This window comes from Chaetodon trifascialis, chromosome 9, assembly GCF_039877785.1.
Source record: "Chaetodon trifascialis isolate fChaTrf1 chromosome 9, fChaTrf1.hap1, whole genome shotgun sequence".
NCBI lineage: Eukaryota > Metazoa > Chordata > Actinopteri > Chaetodontiformes > Chaetodontidae > Chaetodon > Chaetodon trifascialis.
Window position 1 is genome coordinate 27,660,121 of NC_092064.1, and position 16,612 is coordinate 27,676,732.

Consider the following 16,612-nt stretch of genomic DNA (forward strand, 5'->3'; position numbering starts at 1 on the left):
CAGCAGAATCGTAGCTTTTGTTCAAAATGATTGTAGTAATTAAGTTTATTCAGGATGTTTCAGGTGAGTTTCTTTCAGCAAACATTCATGAAATCATTTACATAACTGGCTGTTACTGTAAGAGGACGTCCTGCAGCTCAAACACACCGTTACACTCAATGTTACTGCTGCACATCTCTCATTACAGCTTATTACAGCTGCCAGGGTGTTAAACTGATTTGAAGCTTTGATTCTGATTCCACACAGATGACTTTAACTCCTTAGTTTAAATGCGTAGTATCCTGTTATCACAGTGCTGGTTCAGTCCAACAACAGAGCAGATCTTTGGAAACAAGAAGGATCCTAATATTTCCAAGTGTGGTTCCCCACACACACACACACACACACACAAAAAGGCCACAATGGAGAGAAAATGGCAGCTTTTGTGTTCGATCTGAACTCGGTCAGTGAGGTTTAGACTTTGGAGAAAACCATCGCCTTGGGACTTTTCTTCTCCATGGAGGCCTGAGCCGATTTCATCACATCTTGAGACTGAAGCATGCTCATGTTCCAGGAGGCCTGCAGAGGGTCGACAGGGCAGAGGTGGGATTCAGTGGCGTGAGTGAGGCAGAGTGACGCTGACACACACACAAACACACACACACACACAGAAATCCTCCATGTTTTTCTTCTTACAATGTAGTTCAGCCCTTCTTCAACGCTGTGGTCTCTGGAGTAGAGGAGGTTGATTTTGGTGCCCTGTATAGCGATGGGGCTGCGGCCTGCGATCTCCCCGGCCATCTCCAGCGCTCCGGCCATCATGGCCTCCTTATCTGCAAACACCCGGCTGGGCAGGAAAAGTGAAAGTGTGAGACTGAAAACATTAAAATAAGTGAGTTTGAAAATCACCGACGCTCAGATCACCGAGGACTCTTTAAGATAAACTCACACCACTAATGAGTTTTCTGTTACCAGAACAAACTAGTCCGTTTTTAGCTGCAGCCTGAATCACAACGCAGGTTCAACTGGTTTCCTGTGATTAACACGGCTGATCCTGTATAACCAGTATGATGAGGTTACTGCGGTGGTACACTGGTTAAACATGACTCAGCTTCGTGACCTCACAAAGCTTCAGCGAGCCTGCAGATTTCTGGTTAATCCACTAAAAACAGACGACACTTGACTGAACACGCTCTGAAAACTACGAGCCTGCAGGCTGCATCGCTTCAGACGATCGCGCTCTGCCTGAGGAGACGACACGATGCGTCACAATCTGCACTGAACAGATTGAAATGTTCAGGAAAAAGAAGTGCTGTCCTGTGAGGACCTTTACCTGACCAGGCCGCAGCTCTTCGCCTCATCGGCGTACATCTTCCTGACAGTCAGAGCCAACTCGTTCACCAGGCTGGAGGAGGTGACATATGGATTTATCACACACACACACTCACACACACAGTGTGTTTTCTGTCACTTTACACAGTACTACATCACATGTATGAGTACACACAGCCTTTTTTTTCAAACGTGCAACTTATTAAAACGACCTGCGGCTGCCGATGACTTTGGGAAGCCTCTGGAGAGTTCCAAGATCTGCCGCAAGTCCAATGTCCGCTTCCTGTGGAACCAAGCAGAACGACAGACACTGAGCGCGTGGTGACGTCCTGAGTGTCCAATAAGGCGGGAACAACACTGACAGGGGAGAAAGGGTCACCTGACATCTGTTCATCTTTAACTCATCTCAGTTTTCAGCTCCTTGCTTTTTCTTAATTGTTTATCTGTTGGCTGTTTTTTTTTTTTTTTTTTTCCCCTCACCACGTTTCAAGACTGAATGTTCGATGGACGCGTACGTACCTTCACCTGAAACCAGGCGTCCTGGGTACACAGGCGGATGTCACAGGCTGTGATCAGGTCAAGACCTGCCGCAGAGCAACACGCCCACAGTGAACATGACGGACAGCTTCGTGTTTCTGACATAAGTCTCACTGAAGAGCTTCTACTGGTGCATGAAAATGTCTCCACTGTTCTTTCTTGTCATTTTATTGTCATCTCAGACTCTCTTTAGTCCACGGTGTCTCGTGAAGTGAACCTGCTCTGGACCAGGTTTGCCCTGCAGCCGCTTCAAAGTGAGCCGGTGACACCAGGAACCCAAAGATGGCCGCTAACATTTAAAATCTGAACTCAAAAAGTGTGTCGATGACGTCTTACCTCCTCCAATACAGGCTCCATGGACGGCCACCACGACAGGCCTTGGACACTACGAGAAGAAAACACACACATCGCTTTCAATGCCGTCCAGACATGATCCGGTCTGTGATTGGTCCAGCCTCAGCCTGATAAACTGACCCTCTCTATGACGGAGAACGTGTCCTGATACTTCATGATCGTTTTCCTCATGTTCCAGGAAAGCCTGGCCGTGTCGTCGCCCTCTGGTTGGAGCACGCTGCTGGCCAAGTCGTGGAGGTCGATACCTGGACGGCAACACGACGCAGAGAGTAAATACGACATCACGACAAACACAGCATCGCTAAGAAAAGTGCGACTCCTACCAGCCGTGAAGATCTTCCCTGCTCCAGAGACCACCACCACTCTGCAGTCCGGGTTCTCAGATATCTCATTGAAGCAGTCCACCATCTCTCTGGAGACAAAACCCAAAACCTCCCGTCACTGCCGGCTGAAGGTCACCAAACAAGCTTCTGGATGACTTTTCAACATCAGTTAAATGTCACAGCGTGACGTCTTCTGTCCTGTTTCCTGTCATTTCTAACACCTTTTCATACCTGTACTGAGTCATTTGGAGCTGAGGGGCTCTTAAAAATACTCCATACAGCTTTTAAGTGTTTGACATTTATGGAACATGTTTGTCTTCATCAATCAGGACTTTATAAAATGAACGAATACATTCAGGAGACGAGACAGATAGCGTGAGCTGAAACGGATTCCTGCCTCCAGAAAGCTTTGTTCATGGTGTTGAGTTTGTCTGGACGGTGAAGCTCCACGTGTGTGATGAACTCTGCCGGCTGACTGATGGCCAGCGTGGTGTAAGGAGGACTGGGACCCGCTGAAGACGACATGGCCCTGAACACAGCCTGGCAGGGCAGGCTGTCTGAGAGGACGGAGACAACAACAGGGAGAGGAAGGACGGACGTTTAGGAGAGCAGAGAGCAAAGAGGACAGTCATCAGTTAATGAGCTCAGTCACTGTGAAGGAAAATACCAAATATTCAGCCTGCAGCCGTTCAGTGAAGACGGTCTGATGACTGTTTGGGCTCAGATCACGTGATGGATCAGATTTCAGTTAATCAAAGAATTCAGCACATTAATCAATAATGAAAACAATCCTCACTTGCAGCTCTTTTCTCTGCACGTCTGCAGAAACAGACAGAACCCACACATTCATATATTACATATTATCTTAGTTCACTGGTTGGTGCCAAGCAAAGGCTGGACGAGTTACGTCCGCTGGTGGAAGTGGAGCAAAGTGCACCTCTGCTTTTGATCAGGTGATTCAATGGCGTCACTTTCTGCACACTATTTTCTGACATTTTACAGATTTGACTATTAATGAATCATTCTAGGAAATAATAATCCCGTTAATCTGAGCCCAACTAGTTTTAGGGCTTTAATCTTTACTTGCACGAGACGCTGAAGCTGCTCTGTGACCTTTCACCTACTTAGCACTTTTCACAGCTTCAGTTCACCTCAGGTAAAAAAAAAAAAATCAAACTGCAGACTTGTAGGAGCCAATCGAGCCGAAAAACAAGGAACATCAGGTGCCCTGAGCAGTCACACATGACACGAACATGAACATGTTGGCTAATAACACGACAAGCAGCTAACGAACACAAACATGCGGACTTACATTTCGTGAGAGCTGACTTGACAATGACGGACAACATCGCTCCCTTCGTTCGTGTCTGAGTCCAACTCTTCAGAGATCAATGAAACTGCGGCAGACAGAAAAACTGATTCACTTCACCTGCACGCTGTGCCGCTTATTAGCGTTAGCCTGTCGCTAGCTAGCGTTAGCTAACAGCTCGTCATTAGCAGCTATCTTACCAAAAGTCTGAGGCGGAAACGTTGGCTGGTCGCTGAGGTTTGGTTCTGTTATAAATACGAGAAGTTAAGCTGCATCCCATAAAACACAACCGTGTGCAATAAAAAACAAAGTTTAATTAACACTACGTAACTAACTGAGACCAACCTCCTCGAGACACAGCCGATACGGTGGCCGGCGGCGCTCAAGCTCCAGAGCCAAGGTTATAATATGAATATGTCTGTAGACAAAAAAAAAAAAATCTATCTATCTATCTATCTATCTATCTATCTATCTATCTATCTATCTATCTATCTATCTATCTATCTATCTATCTATCTATCTAAAAAGTTAGAAAATGCTGCATGTAAGGTCACTTCTACAATACTTACATTACAATTAATGGACTGTAACACAGGTAACGTAATTTCTACTTCAACAAGGTCTGCACTATATGAACATTCACAGATATTTGCATAAAACAAATCACACCTGTGATCTAAAAATCACGTCTATAATGTATAAAGCTTTTGAATGCAATTATCTTCATTTCTTATTTAGTGTAATTAATAATAATCTGTCTTTCCTCTGCGGTAACAGAAGCCTTCTAAAAATTTTTATATATATATATATATATATATATGTGTGTGTGTGTGTGTGTGTGTGTGTGTGTGTGTGTGTGTGTGTGTGTGTATGTATGTATGTATGTGTATATATATATATATATATATGGCAGTTAATTGATGGCGGCAGTTGTCTCTTTATGTCAGAGGGCGGCACAGTTGCGCTGTGTATTCTATAGCAGATTCGCTCTGTTTGTCCCCTTAAGGGCACCGTAGCTTGGAAATTCCTCTCCGTGTAGACGCCATGTTTTTTTATTTTTAGGTTTATTTTTACTTGCTCCGCAAGGTAAGCGTTGTTGCAACGTCCTGCACTATGTTAAATATCAGCACTGAAACCACCCATTGTGTTAGCTGGTTCATGTGTACTGTTGCTTTGCATATTAGACGAAAGTTTTCTATATGTTTGATTGACAGCTAACTGCGTTTTAACCCATTTGACGAGTTTAGTGAGGCGCGGCTATGAGCGCGGTTAGCATGTTGGATATGAGTAGACGGTTGACAGGGCAGGACGGAGCATTCATTTACTTTTGTTTGCGAAGTGTTTGAGTTGAGAATGTAATATTATGTTTGCCATTTATTCCTGTATGTAATTTAATGAGATAATTATTTTCATGTGATAAATGTTTTTTTTTTGTTATGTTTATTTTTGTTGAGTAAGACATATATTATTTTTCTGGGTAAGATATTTATTTCTAAAAAAAAAAAAAAAGTTTATTTTTATTTGCTCCGCAAGGTGATGAGACCAGCAGCTACTGCAAGTGCAGACGGCAGAGTTGAAGAGTGTGAATGTGGAATAAAAGGCAGCCAAGGCCTTGAACCACAATCCCGAACCCTGTGTCCAGTGCCTCCTTCTCTCCGCACAACACTCCACCACAAACACAAAATAAATCACAACGCAGAGTCCAAGGGTGGTGCAGAGAGTCCGACAGCGGGCAAGCAGAGACAGTGGGTTTTATATATATATAACTGTAAATGTGGATCAATAAACCAGATCAGACTGATTTAACTTGCTATTGGGCGGTTGGTCACAGCTCAGCTCCTGATTGGCTCCCACAGAGCAGGTTTCTGAAACACTGGAGCAGGTTTCTGAGGACCGGATGCTCTCACTGAACTGAGTCTGAGTTAATACTTTTCTTCCATCTGTTCACAGAAAACGTTGGAGAGGCTTCGTGCCAAACGGACTCTGCAGTGATCGACTCTGAACGCCTTCTTGTTCTACTTTTGTAAGATTATTTTTAAAGTTCTATCAATAAAGCTTTTAAGTTATTTGAATCCAGCAGAATCGTAGCTTTTGTTCAAAATGATTGTAGTAATTAAGTTTATTCAGGATGTTTCAGGTGAGTTTCTTTCAGCAAACATTCATGAAATCATTTACATAACTGGCTGTTACTGTAAGAGGACGTCCTGCAGCTCAAACACACCGTTACACTCAATGTTACTGCTGCACATCTCTCATTACAGCTTATTACAGCTGCCAGGGTGTTAAACTGATTTGAAGCTATGATTCTGATTCCACACAGATGACTTTAACTCCTTAGTTTAAATGCGTAGTATCCTGTTATCACAGTGCTGGTTCAGTCCAACAACAGAGCAGATCTTTGGAAACAAGAAGGATCCTAATATTTCCAAGTGTGGTTCCCCACACACACACACACACAAAAAGGCCACAATGGAGAGAAAATGGCAGCTTTTGTGTTCGATCTGAACTCGGTCAGTGAGGTTTAGAGTTTGGAGAAAACCATCGCCTTGGGACTTTTCTTCTCCATGGAGGCCTGAGCCGATTTCATCACATCTTGAGACTGAAGCATGCTCATGTTCCAGGAGGCCTGCAGAGGGTCGACAGGGCAGAGGTGGGATTCAGTGGCGTGAGTGAGGCAGAGTGATGCTGACACACACACACACACAAACACAAACACACACACACACACACACACACACACACACACACACACACACACACACACACACACACAGAAATCCTCCATGTTTTTCTTCTTACAATGTAGTGCAGCCCTTCTTCTACGCTGTGGTCTCTGGAGTAGAGGAGGTTGATTTTGGTGCCCTGTATAGCGATGGGGCTGCGGCCTGCGATCTCCCTGGCCATCTCCAGCGCTCCGGCCATCATGGCCTCCTTATCTGCAAACACCCGGCTGGGCAGGAAAAGTGAAAGTGTGAGACTGAAAACATTAAAATAAGTGAGTTTGAAAATCACCGACGCTCAGATCACCGAGGACTCTTTAAGATAAACTCACACCACTAATGAGTTTTCTGTTACCAGAACAAACTAGTCCGTTTTTAGCTGCAGCCTGAATCACAACGCAGGTTCAACTGGTTTCCTGTGATTAACACGGCTGATCCTGTATAACCAGTATGATGAGGTTACTGCGGTGGTACACTGGTTAAACATGACTCAGCTTCGTGACCTCACAAAGCTTCAGCGAGCCTGCAGATTTCTGGTTAATCCACTAAAAACAGACGACACTTGACTGAACACGCTCTGAAAACTACGAGCCTGCAGGCTGCATCGCTTCAGACGATCGCGCTCTGCCTGAGGAGACGACACGATGCGTCACAATCTGCACTGAACAGATTGAAAAGTTCAGGAAAAAGAAGCGCTGTCCTGTGAGGACCTTTACCTGACCAGGCCGCAGCTCTTCGCCTCATCGGCGTACATCTTCCTGACAGTCAGAGCCAACTCGTTCACCAGGCTGGAGGAGGTGACATATGGATTTATCACACACACACACACACACACTCACACACACAGTGTGTTTTCTGTCACTTTACACAGTACTACATCACATGTATGAGTACACACAGCCTTTTTTTTCAAACGTGCGACTTATTAAAACGACCTGCGGCTGCCGATGACTTTGGGAAGCCTCTGGAGAGTTCCAAGATCTGCCGCAAGTCCAATGTCCGCTTCCTGTGGAACCAAGCAGAACGACAGACACTGAGCGCGTGGTGACGTCCTGAGTGTCCAATAAGGCGGGAACAACACTGACAGGGGAGAAAGGGTCACCTGACATCTGTTCATCTTTAACTCATCTCAGTTTTCAGCTCCTTGCTTTTTCTTAATTGTTTATCTGTTGGCTGTTTTTTTTTTTTTTTTTTCCCCTCACCACGTTTCAAGACTGAATGTTCGATGGACGCGTACGTACCTTCACCTGAAACCAGGCGTCCTGGGTACACAGGCGGATGTCACAGGCTGTGATCAGGTCAAGACCTGCCGCAGAGCAACACGCCCACAGTGAACATGACGGACAGCTTCGTGTTTCTGACATAAGTCTCACTGAAGAGCTTCTACTGGTGCATGAAAATGTCTCCACTGTTCTTTCTTGTCATTTTATTGTCATCTCAGACTCTCTTTAGTCCACGGTGTCTCGTGAAGTGAACCTGCTCTGGACCAGGTTTGCCCTGCAGCCGCTTCAAAGTGAGCCGGTGACACCAGGAACCCAAAGATGGCCGCTAACATTTAAAATCTGAACTCAAAAAGTGTGTCGATGACGTCTTACCTCCTCCAATACAGGCTCCATGGACGGCCACCACGACAGGCCTTGGACACTACGAGAAGAAAACACACACATCGCTTTCAATGCCGTCCAGACATGATCCGGTCTGTGATTGGTCCAGCCTCAGCCTGATAAACTGACCCTCTCTATGACGGAGAACGTGTCCTGATACTTCATGATCGTTTTCCTCATGTTCCAGGAAAGCCTGGCCGTGTCGTCGCCCTCTGGTTGGAGCACGCTGCTGGCCAAGTCGTGGAGGTCGATACCTGGACGGCAACACGACGCAGAGAGTAAATACGACATCACGACAAACACAGCATCGCTAAGAAAAGTGCGACTCCTACCAGCCGTGAAGATCTTCCCCGCTCCAGAGACCACCACCACTCTGCAGTCCGGGTTCTCAGATATCTCATTGAAGCAGTCCACCATCTCTCTGGAGACAAAACCCAAAACCTCCCGTCACTGCCGGCTGAAGGTCACCAAACAAGCTTCTGGATGACTTTTCAACATCAATTAAATGTCACAGCGTGACGTCTTCTGTCCTGTTTCCTGTCATTTCTAACACCTTTTCATACCTGTACTGAGTCATTTGGAGCTGAGGGGCTCTTAAAAATACTCCATACAGCTTTTAAGTGTTTGACATTTATGGAACATGTTTGTCTTCATCAATCAGGACTTTATAAAATGAACGAATACATTCAGGAGACGAGACAGATAGCGTGAGCTGAAACGGATTCCTGCCTCCAGAAAGCTTTGTTCATGGTGTTGAGTTTGTCTGGACGGTGAAGCTCCACGTGTGTGATGAACTCTGCCGGCTGACTGATGGCCAGCGTGGTGTAAGGAGGACTGGGACCCGCTGAAGACGACATGGCCCTGAACACAGCCTGGCAGGGCAGGCTGTCTGAGAGGACGGAGACAACAACAGGGAGAGGAAGGACGGACGTTTAGGAGAGCAGAGAGCAAAGAGGACAGTCATCAGTTAATGAGCTCAGTCACTGTGAAGGAAAATACCAAATATTCAGCCTGCAGCCGTTCAGTGAAGACGGTCTGATGACTGTTTGGGCTCAGATCACGTGATGGATCAGATTTCAGTTAATCAAAGAATTCAGCACATTAATCAATAATGAAAACAATCCTCACTTGCAGCTCTTTTCTCTGCACGTCTGCAGAAACAGACAGAACCCACACATTCATATATTACATATTATCTTAGTTCACTGGTTGGTGCCAAGCAAAGGCTGGACGAGTTACGTCCGCTGGTGGAAGTGGAGCAAAGTGCACCTCTGCTTTTGATCAGGTGATTCAATGGCGTCACTTTCTGCACACTATTTTCTGACATTTTACAGATTTGACTATTAATGAATCATTCTAGGAAATAATAATCCCGTTAATCTGAGCCCAACTAGTTTTAGGGCTTTAATCTTTACTTGCACGAGACGCTGAAGCTGCTCTGTGACCTTTCACCTACTTAGCACTTTTCACAGCTTCAGTTCACCTCAGGTAAAAAAAAAAAAAAAAATCAAACTGCAGACTTGTAGGAGCCAATCGAGCCGAAAAACAAGGAACATCAGGTGCCCTGAGCAGTCACACATGACACGAACATGAACATGTTGGCTAATAACACGACAAGCAGCTAACGAACACAAACATGCGGACTTACATTTCGTGAGAGCTGACTTGACAATGACGGACAACATCGCTCCCTTCGTTCGTGTCTGAGTCCAACTCTTCAGAGATCAATGAAACTGCGGCAGACAGAAAAACTGATTCACTTCACCTGCACGCTGTGCCGCTTATTAGCGTTAGCCTGTCGCTAGCTAGCGTTAGCTAACAGCTAGTCATTAGCAGCTATCTTACCAAAAGTCTGAGGCGGAAACGTTGGCTGGTCGCTGAAGTTTGGTTCTGTTATAAATACGAGAAGTTAAGCTGCATCCCATAAAACGCAACCGTGTGCAATAAAAAACAAAGTTTAATTAACACTACGTAACTAACTGAACCCAACCTCCTCGAGACACAGCCGATACGGTGGCCGGCGGCGCTCAAGCTCCAGAGCCAAGGTTATAATATGAATATGTCTGTAGACAAAAAAAAAAAAATCTATCTATCTATCTATCTATCTATCTATCTATCTATCTATCTATCTATCTATCTATCTATCTATCTATCTATCTATCTAAAAAGTTAGAAAATGCTGCATGTAAGGTCACTTCTACAATACTTACATTACAATTAATGGACTGTAACACAGGTAACGTAATTTCTACTTCAACAAGGTCTGCACTATATGAACATTCACAGATATTTGCATAAAACAAATCACACCTGTGATCTAAAAATCACGTCTATAATGTATAAAGCTTTTGAATGCAATTATCTTCATTTCTTATTTAGTGTAATTAATAATAATCTGTCTTTCCTCTGCGGTAACAGAAGCCTTCTAAAAAATTATATATATATATATATATATATGTGTGTGTGTGTGTGTGTGTGTGTGTGTGTGTGTGTGTGTATGTATGTATGTATGTATGTGTATATATATATATATATGGCAGTTAATTGATGGCGGCAGTTGTCTCTTTATGTCAGAGGGCGGCACAGTTGCGCTGTGTATTCTATAGCAGATTCGCTCTGTTTGTCCCCTTAAGGGCACCGTAGCTTGGAAATTCCTCTCCGTGTAGACGCCATGTTTTTTTATTTTTAGGTTTATTTTTACTTGCTCCGCAAGGTAAGCGTTGTTGCAACGTCCTGCACTATGTTAAATATCAGCACTGAAACCACCCATTGTGTTAGCTGGTTCATGTGTACTGTTGCTTTGCATATTAGACGAAAGTTTTCTATATGTTTGATTGACAGCTAACTGCGTTTTAACCCATTTGACGAGTTTAGTGAGGCGCGGCTATGAGCGCGGTTAGCATGTTGGATATGAGTAGACGGTTGACAGGGCAGGACGGAGCATTCATTTACTTTTGTTTGCGAAGTGTTTGAGTTGAGAATGTAATATTATGTTTGCCATTTATTCCTGTATGTAATTTAATGAGATAATTATTTTCATGTGATAAATGTTTTTTTTTGTTATGTTTATTTTTGTTGAGTAAGACATATATTATTTTTCTGGGTAAGATATTTATTTCTAAAAAAAAAAAAAAAAAGTTTATTTTTATTTGCTCCGCAAGGTGATGAGACCAGCAGCTACTGCAAGTGCAGACGGCAGAGTTGAAGAGTGTGAATGTGGAATAAAAGGCAGCCAAGGCCTTGAACCACAATCCCGAACCCTGTGTCCAGTGCCTCCTTCTCTCCGCACAACACTCCACCACAAACACAAAATAAATCACAACGCAGAGTCCAAGGGTGGTGCAGAGAGTCCGACAGCGGGCAAGCAGAGACAGTGGGTTTTATATATATATAACTGTAAATGTGGATCAATAAACCAGATCAGACTGATTTAACTTGCTATTGGGCGGTTGGTCACAGCTCAGCTCCTGATTGGCTCCCACAGAGCAGGTTTCTGAAACACTGGAGCAGGTTTCTGAGGACCGGATGCTCTCACTGAACTGAGTCTGAGTTAATACTTTTCTTCCATCTGTTCACAGAAAACGTTGGAGAGGCTTCGTGCCAAACGGACTCTGCAGTGATCGACTCTGAACGCCTTCTTGTTCTACTTTTGTAAGATTATTTTTAAAGTTCTATCAATAAAGCTTTTAAGTTATTTGAATCCAGCAGAATCGTAGCTTTTGTTCAAAATGATTGTAGTAATTAAGTTTATTCAGGATGTTTCAGGTGAGTTTCTTTCAGCAAACATTCATGAAATCATTTACATAACTGGCTGTTACTGTAAGAGGACGTCCTGCAGCTCAAACACACCGTTACACTCAATGTTACTGCTGCACATCTCTCATTACAGCTTATTACAGCTGCCAGGGTGTTAAACTGATTTGAAGCTATGATTCTGATTCCACACAGATGACTTTAACTCCTTAGTTTAAATGCGTAGTATCCTGTTATCACAGTGCTGGTTCAGTCCAACAACAGAGCAGATCTTTGGAAACAAGAAGGATCCTAATATTTCCAAGTGTGGTTCCCCACACACACACACACACACAAAAAGGCCACAATGGAGAGAAAATGGCAGCTTTTGTGTTCGATCTGAACTCGGTCAGTGAGGTTTAGAGTTTGGAGAAAACCATCGCCTTGGGACTTTTCTTCTCCATGGAGGCCTGAGCCGATTTCATCACATCTTGAGACTGAAGCATGCTCATGTTCCAGGAGGCCTGCAGAGGGTCGACAGGGCAGAGGTGGGATTCAGTGGCGTGAGTGAGGCAGAGTGATGCTGACACACACACACACACAAACACAAACACACACACACACACACACACACACACACACACACACACACACACACACACACACACACACACACACACACAGAAATCCTCCATGTTTTTCTTCTTACAATGTAGTGCAGCCCTTCTTCTACGCTGTGGTCTCTGGAGTAGAGGAGGTTGATTTTGGTGCCCTGTATAGCGATGGGGCTGCGGCCTGCGATCTCCCCGGCCATCTCCAGCGCTCCGGCCATCATGGCCTCCTTATCTGCAAACACCCGGCTGGGCAGGAAAAGTGAAAGTGTGAGACTGAAAACATTAAAATAAGTGAGTTTGAAAATCACCGACGCTCAGATCACCGAGGACTCTTTAAGATAAACTCACACCACTAATGAGTTTTCTGTTACCAGAACAAACTAGTCCGTTTTTAGCTGCAGCCTGAATCACAACGCAGGTTCAACTGGTTTCCTGTGATTAACACGGCTGATCCTGTATAACCAGTATGATGAGGTTACTGCGGTGGTACACTGGTTAAACATGACTCAGCTTCGTGACCTCACAAAGCTTCAGCGAGCCTGCAGATTTCTGGTTAATCCACTAAAAACAGACGACACTTGACTGAACACGCTCTGAAAACTACGAGCCTGCAGGCTGCATCGCTTCAGACGATCGCGCTCTGCCTGAGGAGACGACACGATGCGTCACAATCTGCACTGAACAGATTGAAATGTTCAGGAAAAAGAAGCGCTGTCCTGTGAGGACCTTTACCTGACCAGGCCGCAGCTCTTCGCCTCATCGGCGTACATCTTCCTGACAGTCAGAGCCAACTCGTTCACCAGGCTGGAGGAGGTGACATATGGATTTATCACACACACACACACACACACACTCACACACACAGTGTGTTTTCTGTCACTTTACACAGTACTACATCACATGTATGAGTACACACAGCCTTTTTTTTTCAAACGTGCGACTTATTAAAATGACCTGCGGCTGCCGATGACTTTGGGAAGCCTCTGGAGAGTTCCAAGATCTGCCGCAAGTCCAATGTCCGCTTCCTGTGGAACCAAGCAGAACGACAGACACTGAGCGCGTGGTGACGTCCTGAGTGTCCAATAAGGCGGGAACAACACTGACAGGGGAGAAAGGGTCACCTGACATCTGTTCATCTTTAACTCATCTCAGTTTTCAGCTCCTTGCTTTTTCTTAATTGTTTATCTGTTGGCTGTTTTTTTTTTTTTTTTCCCCCCTCACCACGTTTCAAGACTGAATGTTCGATGGACGCGTACGTACCTTCACCTGAAACCAGGCGTCCTGGGTACACAGGCGGATGTCACAGGCTGTGATCAGGTCAAGACCTGCCGCAGAGCAACACGCCCACAGTGAACATGACGGACAGCTCCGTGTTTCTGACATAAGTCTCACTGAAGAGCTTCTACTGGTGCATGAAAATGTCTCCACTGTTCTTTCTTGTCATTTTATTGTCATCTCAGACTCTCTTTAGTCCACGGTGACTCGTGAAGTGAACCTGCTCTGGACCAGGTTTGCCCTGCAGCCGCTTCAAAGTGAGCCGGTGACACCAGGAACCCAAAGATGGCCGCTAACATTTAAAATCTGAACTCAAAAAGTGTGTCGATGACGTCTTACCTCCTCCAATACAGGCTCCATGGACGGCCACCACGACAGGCTTTGGACACTACGAGAAGAAAACACACACATCGCTTTCAATGCCGTCCAGACATGATCCGGTCTGTGATTGGTCCAGCCTCAGCCTGATAAACTGACCCTCTCTATGACGGAGAACGTGTCCTGATACTTCATGATCGTTTTCCTCAAGTTCCAGGAAAGCCTGGCCGTGTCGTCGCCCTCTGGTTGGATCATGTCGCCAATTAAGTCGTTGAGGTCGAGACCTGGACGGCAACACAACGCAGAGAGTAAATACGACATCACGACAAACACAGCATCGCTAAGAAAAGCGCGACTCCTACCAGCCGTGAAGCTCTTCCCTGCTCCAGAGACCACCACCACTCTGCAGTCCGGGTTCTCAGATATCTCATTGAAGCAGTCCACCATCTCTCTGGAGACAAAACCCAAAACCTCCCGTCACTGCCGGCTGAAGGTCACCAAACAAGCTTCTGGATGACTTTTCAACATCAGTTAAATGTCACAGCGTGACGTCTTCTGTCCTGTTTCCTGTCATTTCTAGTCATTTGGAGCTGAGGGGCTCTTAAAAATACTCCATACAGCTTTTAAGTGTTTGACATTTATGGCACATGTTTGTCTTCATCAATCAGGACTTTATAAAATGAACGAATACATTCAGGAGACGAGACAGATAACAAACGGATCCCTGCCTCCAGAAAGCTTTGTTCATGGTGTTGAGTTTGTCTGGACGGTGAAGCTCCACGTGTGTGATGAACTCTGCCGGCTGACTGATGGCCAGCGTGGTGTAAGGAGGACTGGGACCCGCTGAAGACGACATGGCCCTGAACGCAGCCTGGCAGGGCGCCTGTCTGTGTGGACGGAGACAACAACAGGGAGAGGAAGGACGGACGTTTAGGAGAGCAGAGAGCAAAGAGGACAGTCATCAGTTAATGAGCTCAGTCACTGTGAAGGAAAATACCAAATATTCAGCCTGCAGCCGTTCAGTGAAGACGGTCTGATGACTGTTTGGGCTCAGATCACGTGATGGATCAGATTTCAGTTAATCAAAGAATTCAGCACATTAATCAATAATGAAAACAATCCTCACTTGCAGCTCTTTTCTCTGCACGTCTGCAGAAACAGACAGAACCCACACATTCATATATTACATATTATCTTAGTTCACTGGTTGGTGCCAAGCAAAGGCTGGACGAGTTACGTCCGCTGGTGGAAGTGAAGCAAAGTGCACCTCTGCTTTTGATCAGGTGATTCAATGGCGTCACTTTCTGCACACTATTTTCTGACATTTTACAGATTTGACTATTAATGAATCATTCTAAGAAATAACAATCCCGTTTACTTGCACGAGACGCTGAAGCTGCTCTGTGACCTTTCACCTACTTAGCACTTTTCACAGCTTCAGTTCACCTCAGGTAAAAAAAAAAAAAATCAAACTGCAGACTTGTAGAAGCCAATCGAGCCGAAAAACAAGGAACATCAGGTGCCCTGAGCAGTCACACATGACACGAACATGAACATGTTGGCTAATAACACGACAAGCAGCTAACGAACACAAACATGCGGACTTACATTTCGTGAGGGCTGACTTGACAATGACGGACAACATCGCTCCCTTCGTTCGTGTCAGAGTCCAAACTCTTCAGAGATCAATAAAAATGCGCAGACAGAGAAACTGATTCACTTCACCTGCACGCTGTGCCGCTTATTAGCGTTAGCCTGTCGCTAGCTAGCGTTAGCTAACAGCTAGTCATTAGCAGCTATCTTACCAAAAGTCTGAGGCGGAAACGTTGGCTGGTCGCTGAAGTTTGGTTCTGTTATAAATACGAGAAGTTAAGCTGCATCCCATCAAACACAACCGTGTGCAATAAAAACAAAGTTTAATTAACACTACGTAACTAACTGAACCCAACCTCCTCGAGACACAGCCGATACGGTGGCCGGCGGGGCTCAAGCTCCAGAGCCAAGTTTATAATATGAATATGCCTATAGACAAAATATATATAATTTATAAAGTTAGAAAATGCTGCATGTAAGGTCACTTCTACAATACTTACATTACAATTAATGGACTGTAACACAGGTAACGTAATTTCTACTTCAACAAGGTCTGCACTATATGAACATTCACAGATATTTGCATAAAACAAATCACACCTGTGATCTAAAAATTACGTCTATAATGTATAAAGCTTTTGAATGCAATTATCTTCATTTCTTATTTAGTGTAATTAATAATAATCTGTCTTTCCTCTGCGGTAACAGAAGCCTTCTAAAAAATTATATATATATATATATATATATATATATATATATATATATATATATATATATATATAAAACTTTACATATGAGTATATATGACTATAATTTTGCTATCTTAATACATATTAGAACATCGCATCTAAGATACACGTATCTGAATGTTAGTCTTTTCATGCTTACGTAAAACCGGAAATACCACGTTCTTCCGAATGTT

General features: G+C 44.5%; 3 protein-coding genes across 4 annotated transcripts; all 3 read right to left on the minus strand.

The window, feature by feature from the left end:
* Window positions 1-12: 12 nt before the first annotated feature.
* LOC139336184 (delta(3,5)-Delta(2,4)-dienoyl-CoA isomerase, mitochondrial-like) lies at window positions 13-4,218 on the minus strand. 2 transcript variants are annotated; one of them, XM_070970146.1, is made up of 12 exons: window positions 4,180-4,217; window positions 4,035-4,079; window positions 3,838-3,922; window positions 2,923-3,082; window positions 2,526-2,614; window positions 2,323-2,447; window positions 2,185-2,233; window positions 1,831-1,895; window positions 1,524-1,594; window positions 1,313-1,384; window positions 676-826; window positions 13-558 (listed from the first exon to the last, which is right to left on the minus strand). In XM_070970146.1, the coding sequence occupies exons 3-12, from the start codon at window positions 3,872-3,874 to the stop codon at window positions 454-456; spliced, it is 924 nt and encodes a 307-aa protein (XP_070826247.1). In that variant the 5' UTR covers window positions 3,875-3,922; window positions 4,035-4,079; window positions 4,180-4,217; the 3' UTR covers window positions 13-453. The 2 variants fall into 2 exon arrangements, with proteins under 2 accessions (XP_070826247.1, XP_070826246.1); XM_070970145.1 differs by having other exon boundaries at window positions 4,035-4,218.
* A 1,067-nt stretch (window positions 4,219-5,285) lies between these two features.
* Window positions 5,286-10,200, minus strand: LOC139336230 (delta(3,5)-Delta(2,4)-dienoyl-CoA isomerase, mitochondrial-like). The gene is made up of 11 exons (XM_070970240.1): window positions 10,004-10,200; window positions 9,807-9,891; window positions 8,888-9,047; window positions 8,491-8,579; window positions 8,288-8,412; window positions 8,150-8,198; window positions 7,796-7,860; window positions 7,490-7,560; window positions 7,271-7,342; window positions 6,634-6,784; window positions 5,286-6,460 (listed from the first exon to the last, which is right to left on the minus strand). Exons 2-11 carry the CDS (start codon window positions 9,841-9,843, stop codon window positions 6,356-6,358), a joined length of 924 nt encoding a protein of 307 aa, XP_070826341.1. The 5' UTR covers window positions 9,844-9,891; window positions 10,004-10,200; the 3' UTR covers window positions 5,286-6,355.
* Window positions 10,201-11,235: 1,035 nt separating this feature from the next.
* LOC139336222 (delta(3,5)-Delta(2,4)-dienoyl-CoA isomerase, mitochondrial-like) lies at window positions 11,236-16,098 on the minus strand. Its single transcript, XM_070970226.1, has 11 exons — window positions 15,903-16,098; window positions 15,706-15,773; window positions 14,826-14,984; window positions 14,460-14,548; window positions 14,257-14,381; window positions 14,119-14,167; window positions 13,765-13,829; window positions 13,459-13,529; window positions 13,237-13,308; window positions 12,600-12,750; window positions 11,236-12,414 (listed from the first exon to the last, which is right to left on the minus strand). The coding sequence occupies exons 3-11, from the start codon at window positions 14,951-14,953 to the stop codon at window positions 12,310-12,312; spliced, it is 855 nt and encodes a 284-aa protein (XP_070826327.1). The 5' UTR covers window positions 14,954-14,984; window positions 15,706-15,773; window positions 15,903-16,098; the 3' UTR covers window positions 11,236-12,309.
* Between the last annotated feature and the right edge of the window lie 514 nt (window positions 16,099-16,612).

Bases quoted from the DNA above. Each gene is read 5' to 3' on its own strand.
- LOC139336184 (XM_070970145.1), bottom strand. From the start codon at position 3,874: ATGTTGTCCGTCATTGTCAAGTCAGCTCTCACGAAAT. The intron at 3,083-3,837 runs GTAAGTCCGCAT...CCGTCCTCTCAG, and splicing joins CAAGTCAGCTCTCACGAAAT to ACAGCCTGCCCTGCCAGGCT. The intron at 1,595-1,830 runs GTACGTACGCGT...TTGGTTCCACAG, and splicing joins ACGCCTGGTTTCAGGTGAAG to GAAGCGGACATTGGACTTGC.
- LOC139336230 (XM_070970240.1), bottom strand. From the start codon at position 9,843: ATGTTGTCCGTCATTGTCAAGTCAGCTCTCACGAAAT. The intron at 8,199-8,287 runs GTCAGTTTATCA...TTCTTCTCGTAG, and splicing joins CGTTCTCCGTCATAGAGAGG to TGTCCAAGGCCTGTCGTGGT. The intron at 6,785-7,270 runs GTAAAGGTCCTC...TTTCCTGCCCAG, and splicing joins AAGAGCTGCGGCCTGGTCAG to CCGGGTGTTTGCAGATAAGG.
- LOC139336222 (XM_070970226.1), bottom strand. From the start codon at position 14,953: ATGTCGTCTTCAGCGGGTCCCAGTCCTCCTTACACCACGCTGGCCATC. The intron at 13,530-13,764 runs GTACGTACGCGT...TTGGTTCCACAG, and splicing joins ACGCCTGGTTTCAGGTGAAG to GAAGCGGACATTGGACTTGC. The intron at 13,309-13,458 runs GTCATTTTAATA...CACCTCCTCCAG, and splicing joins AAAGTCATCGGCAGCCGCAG to CCTGGTGAACGAGTTGGCTC.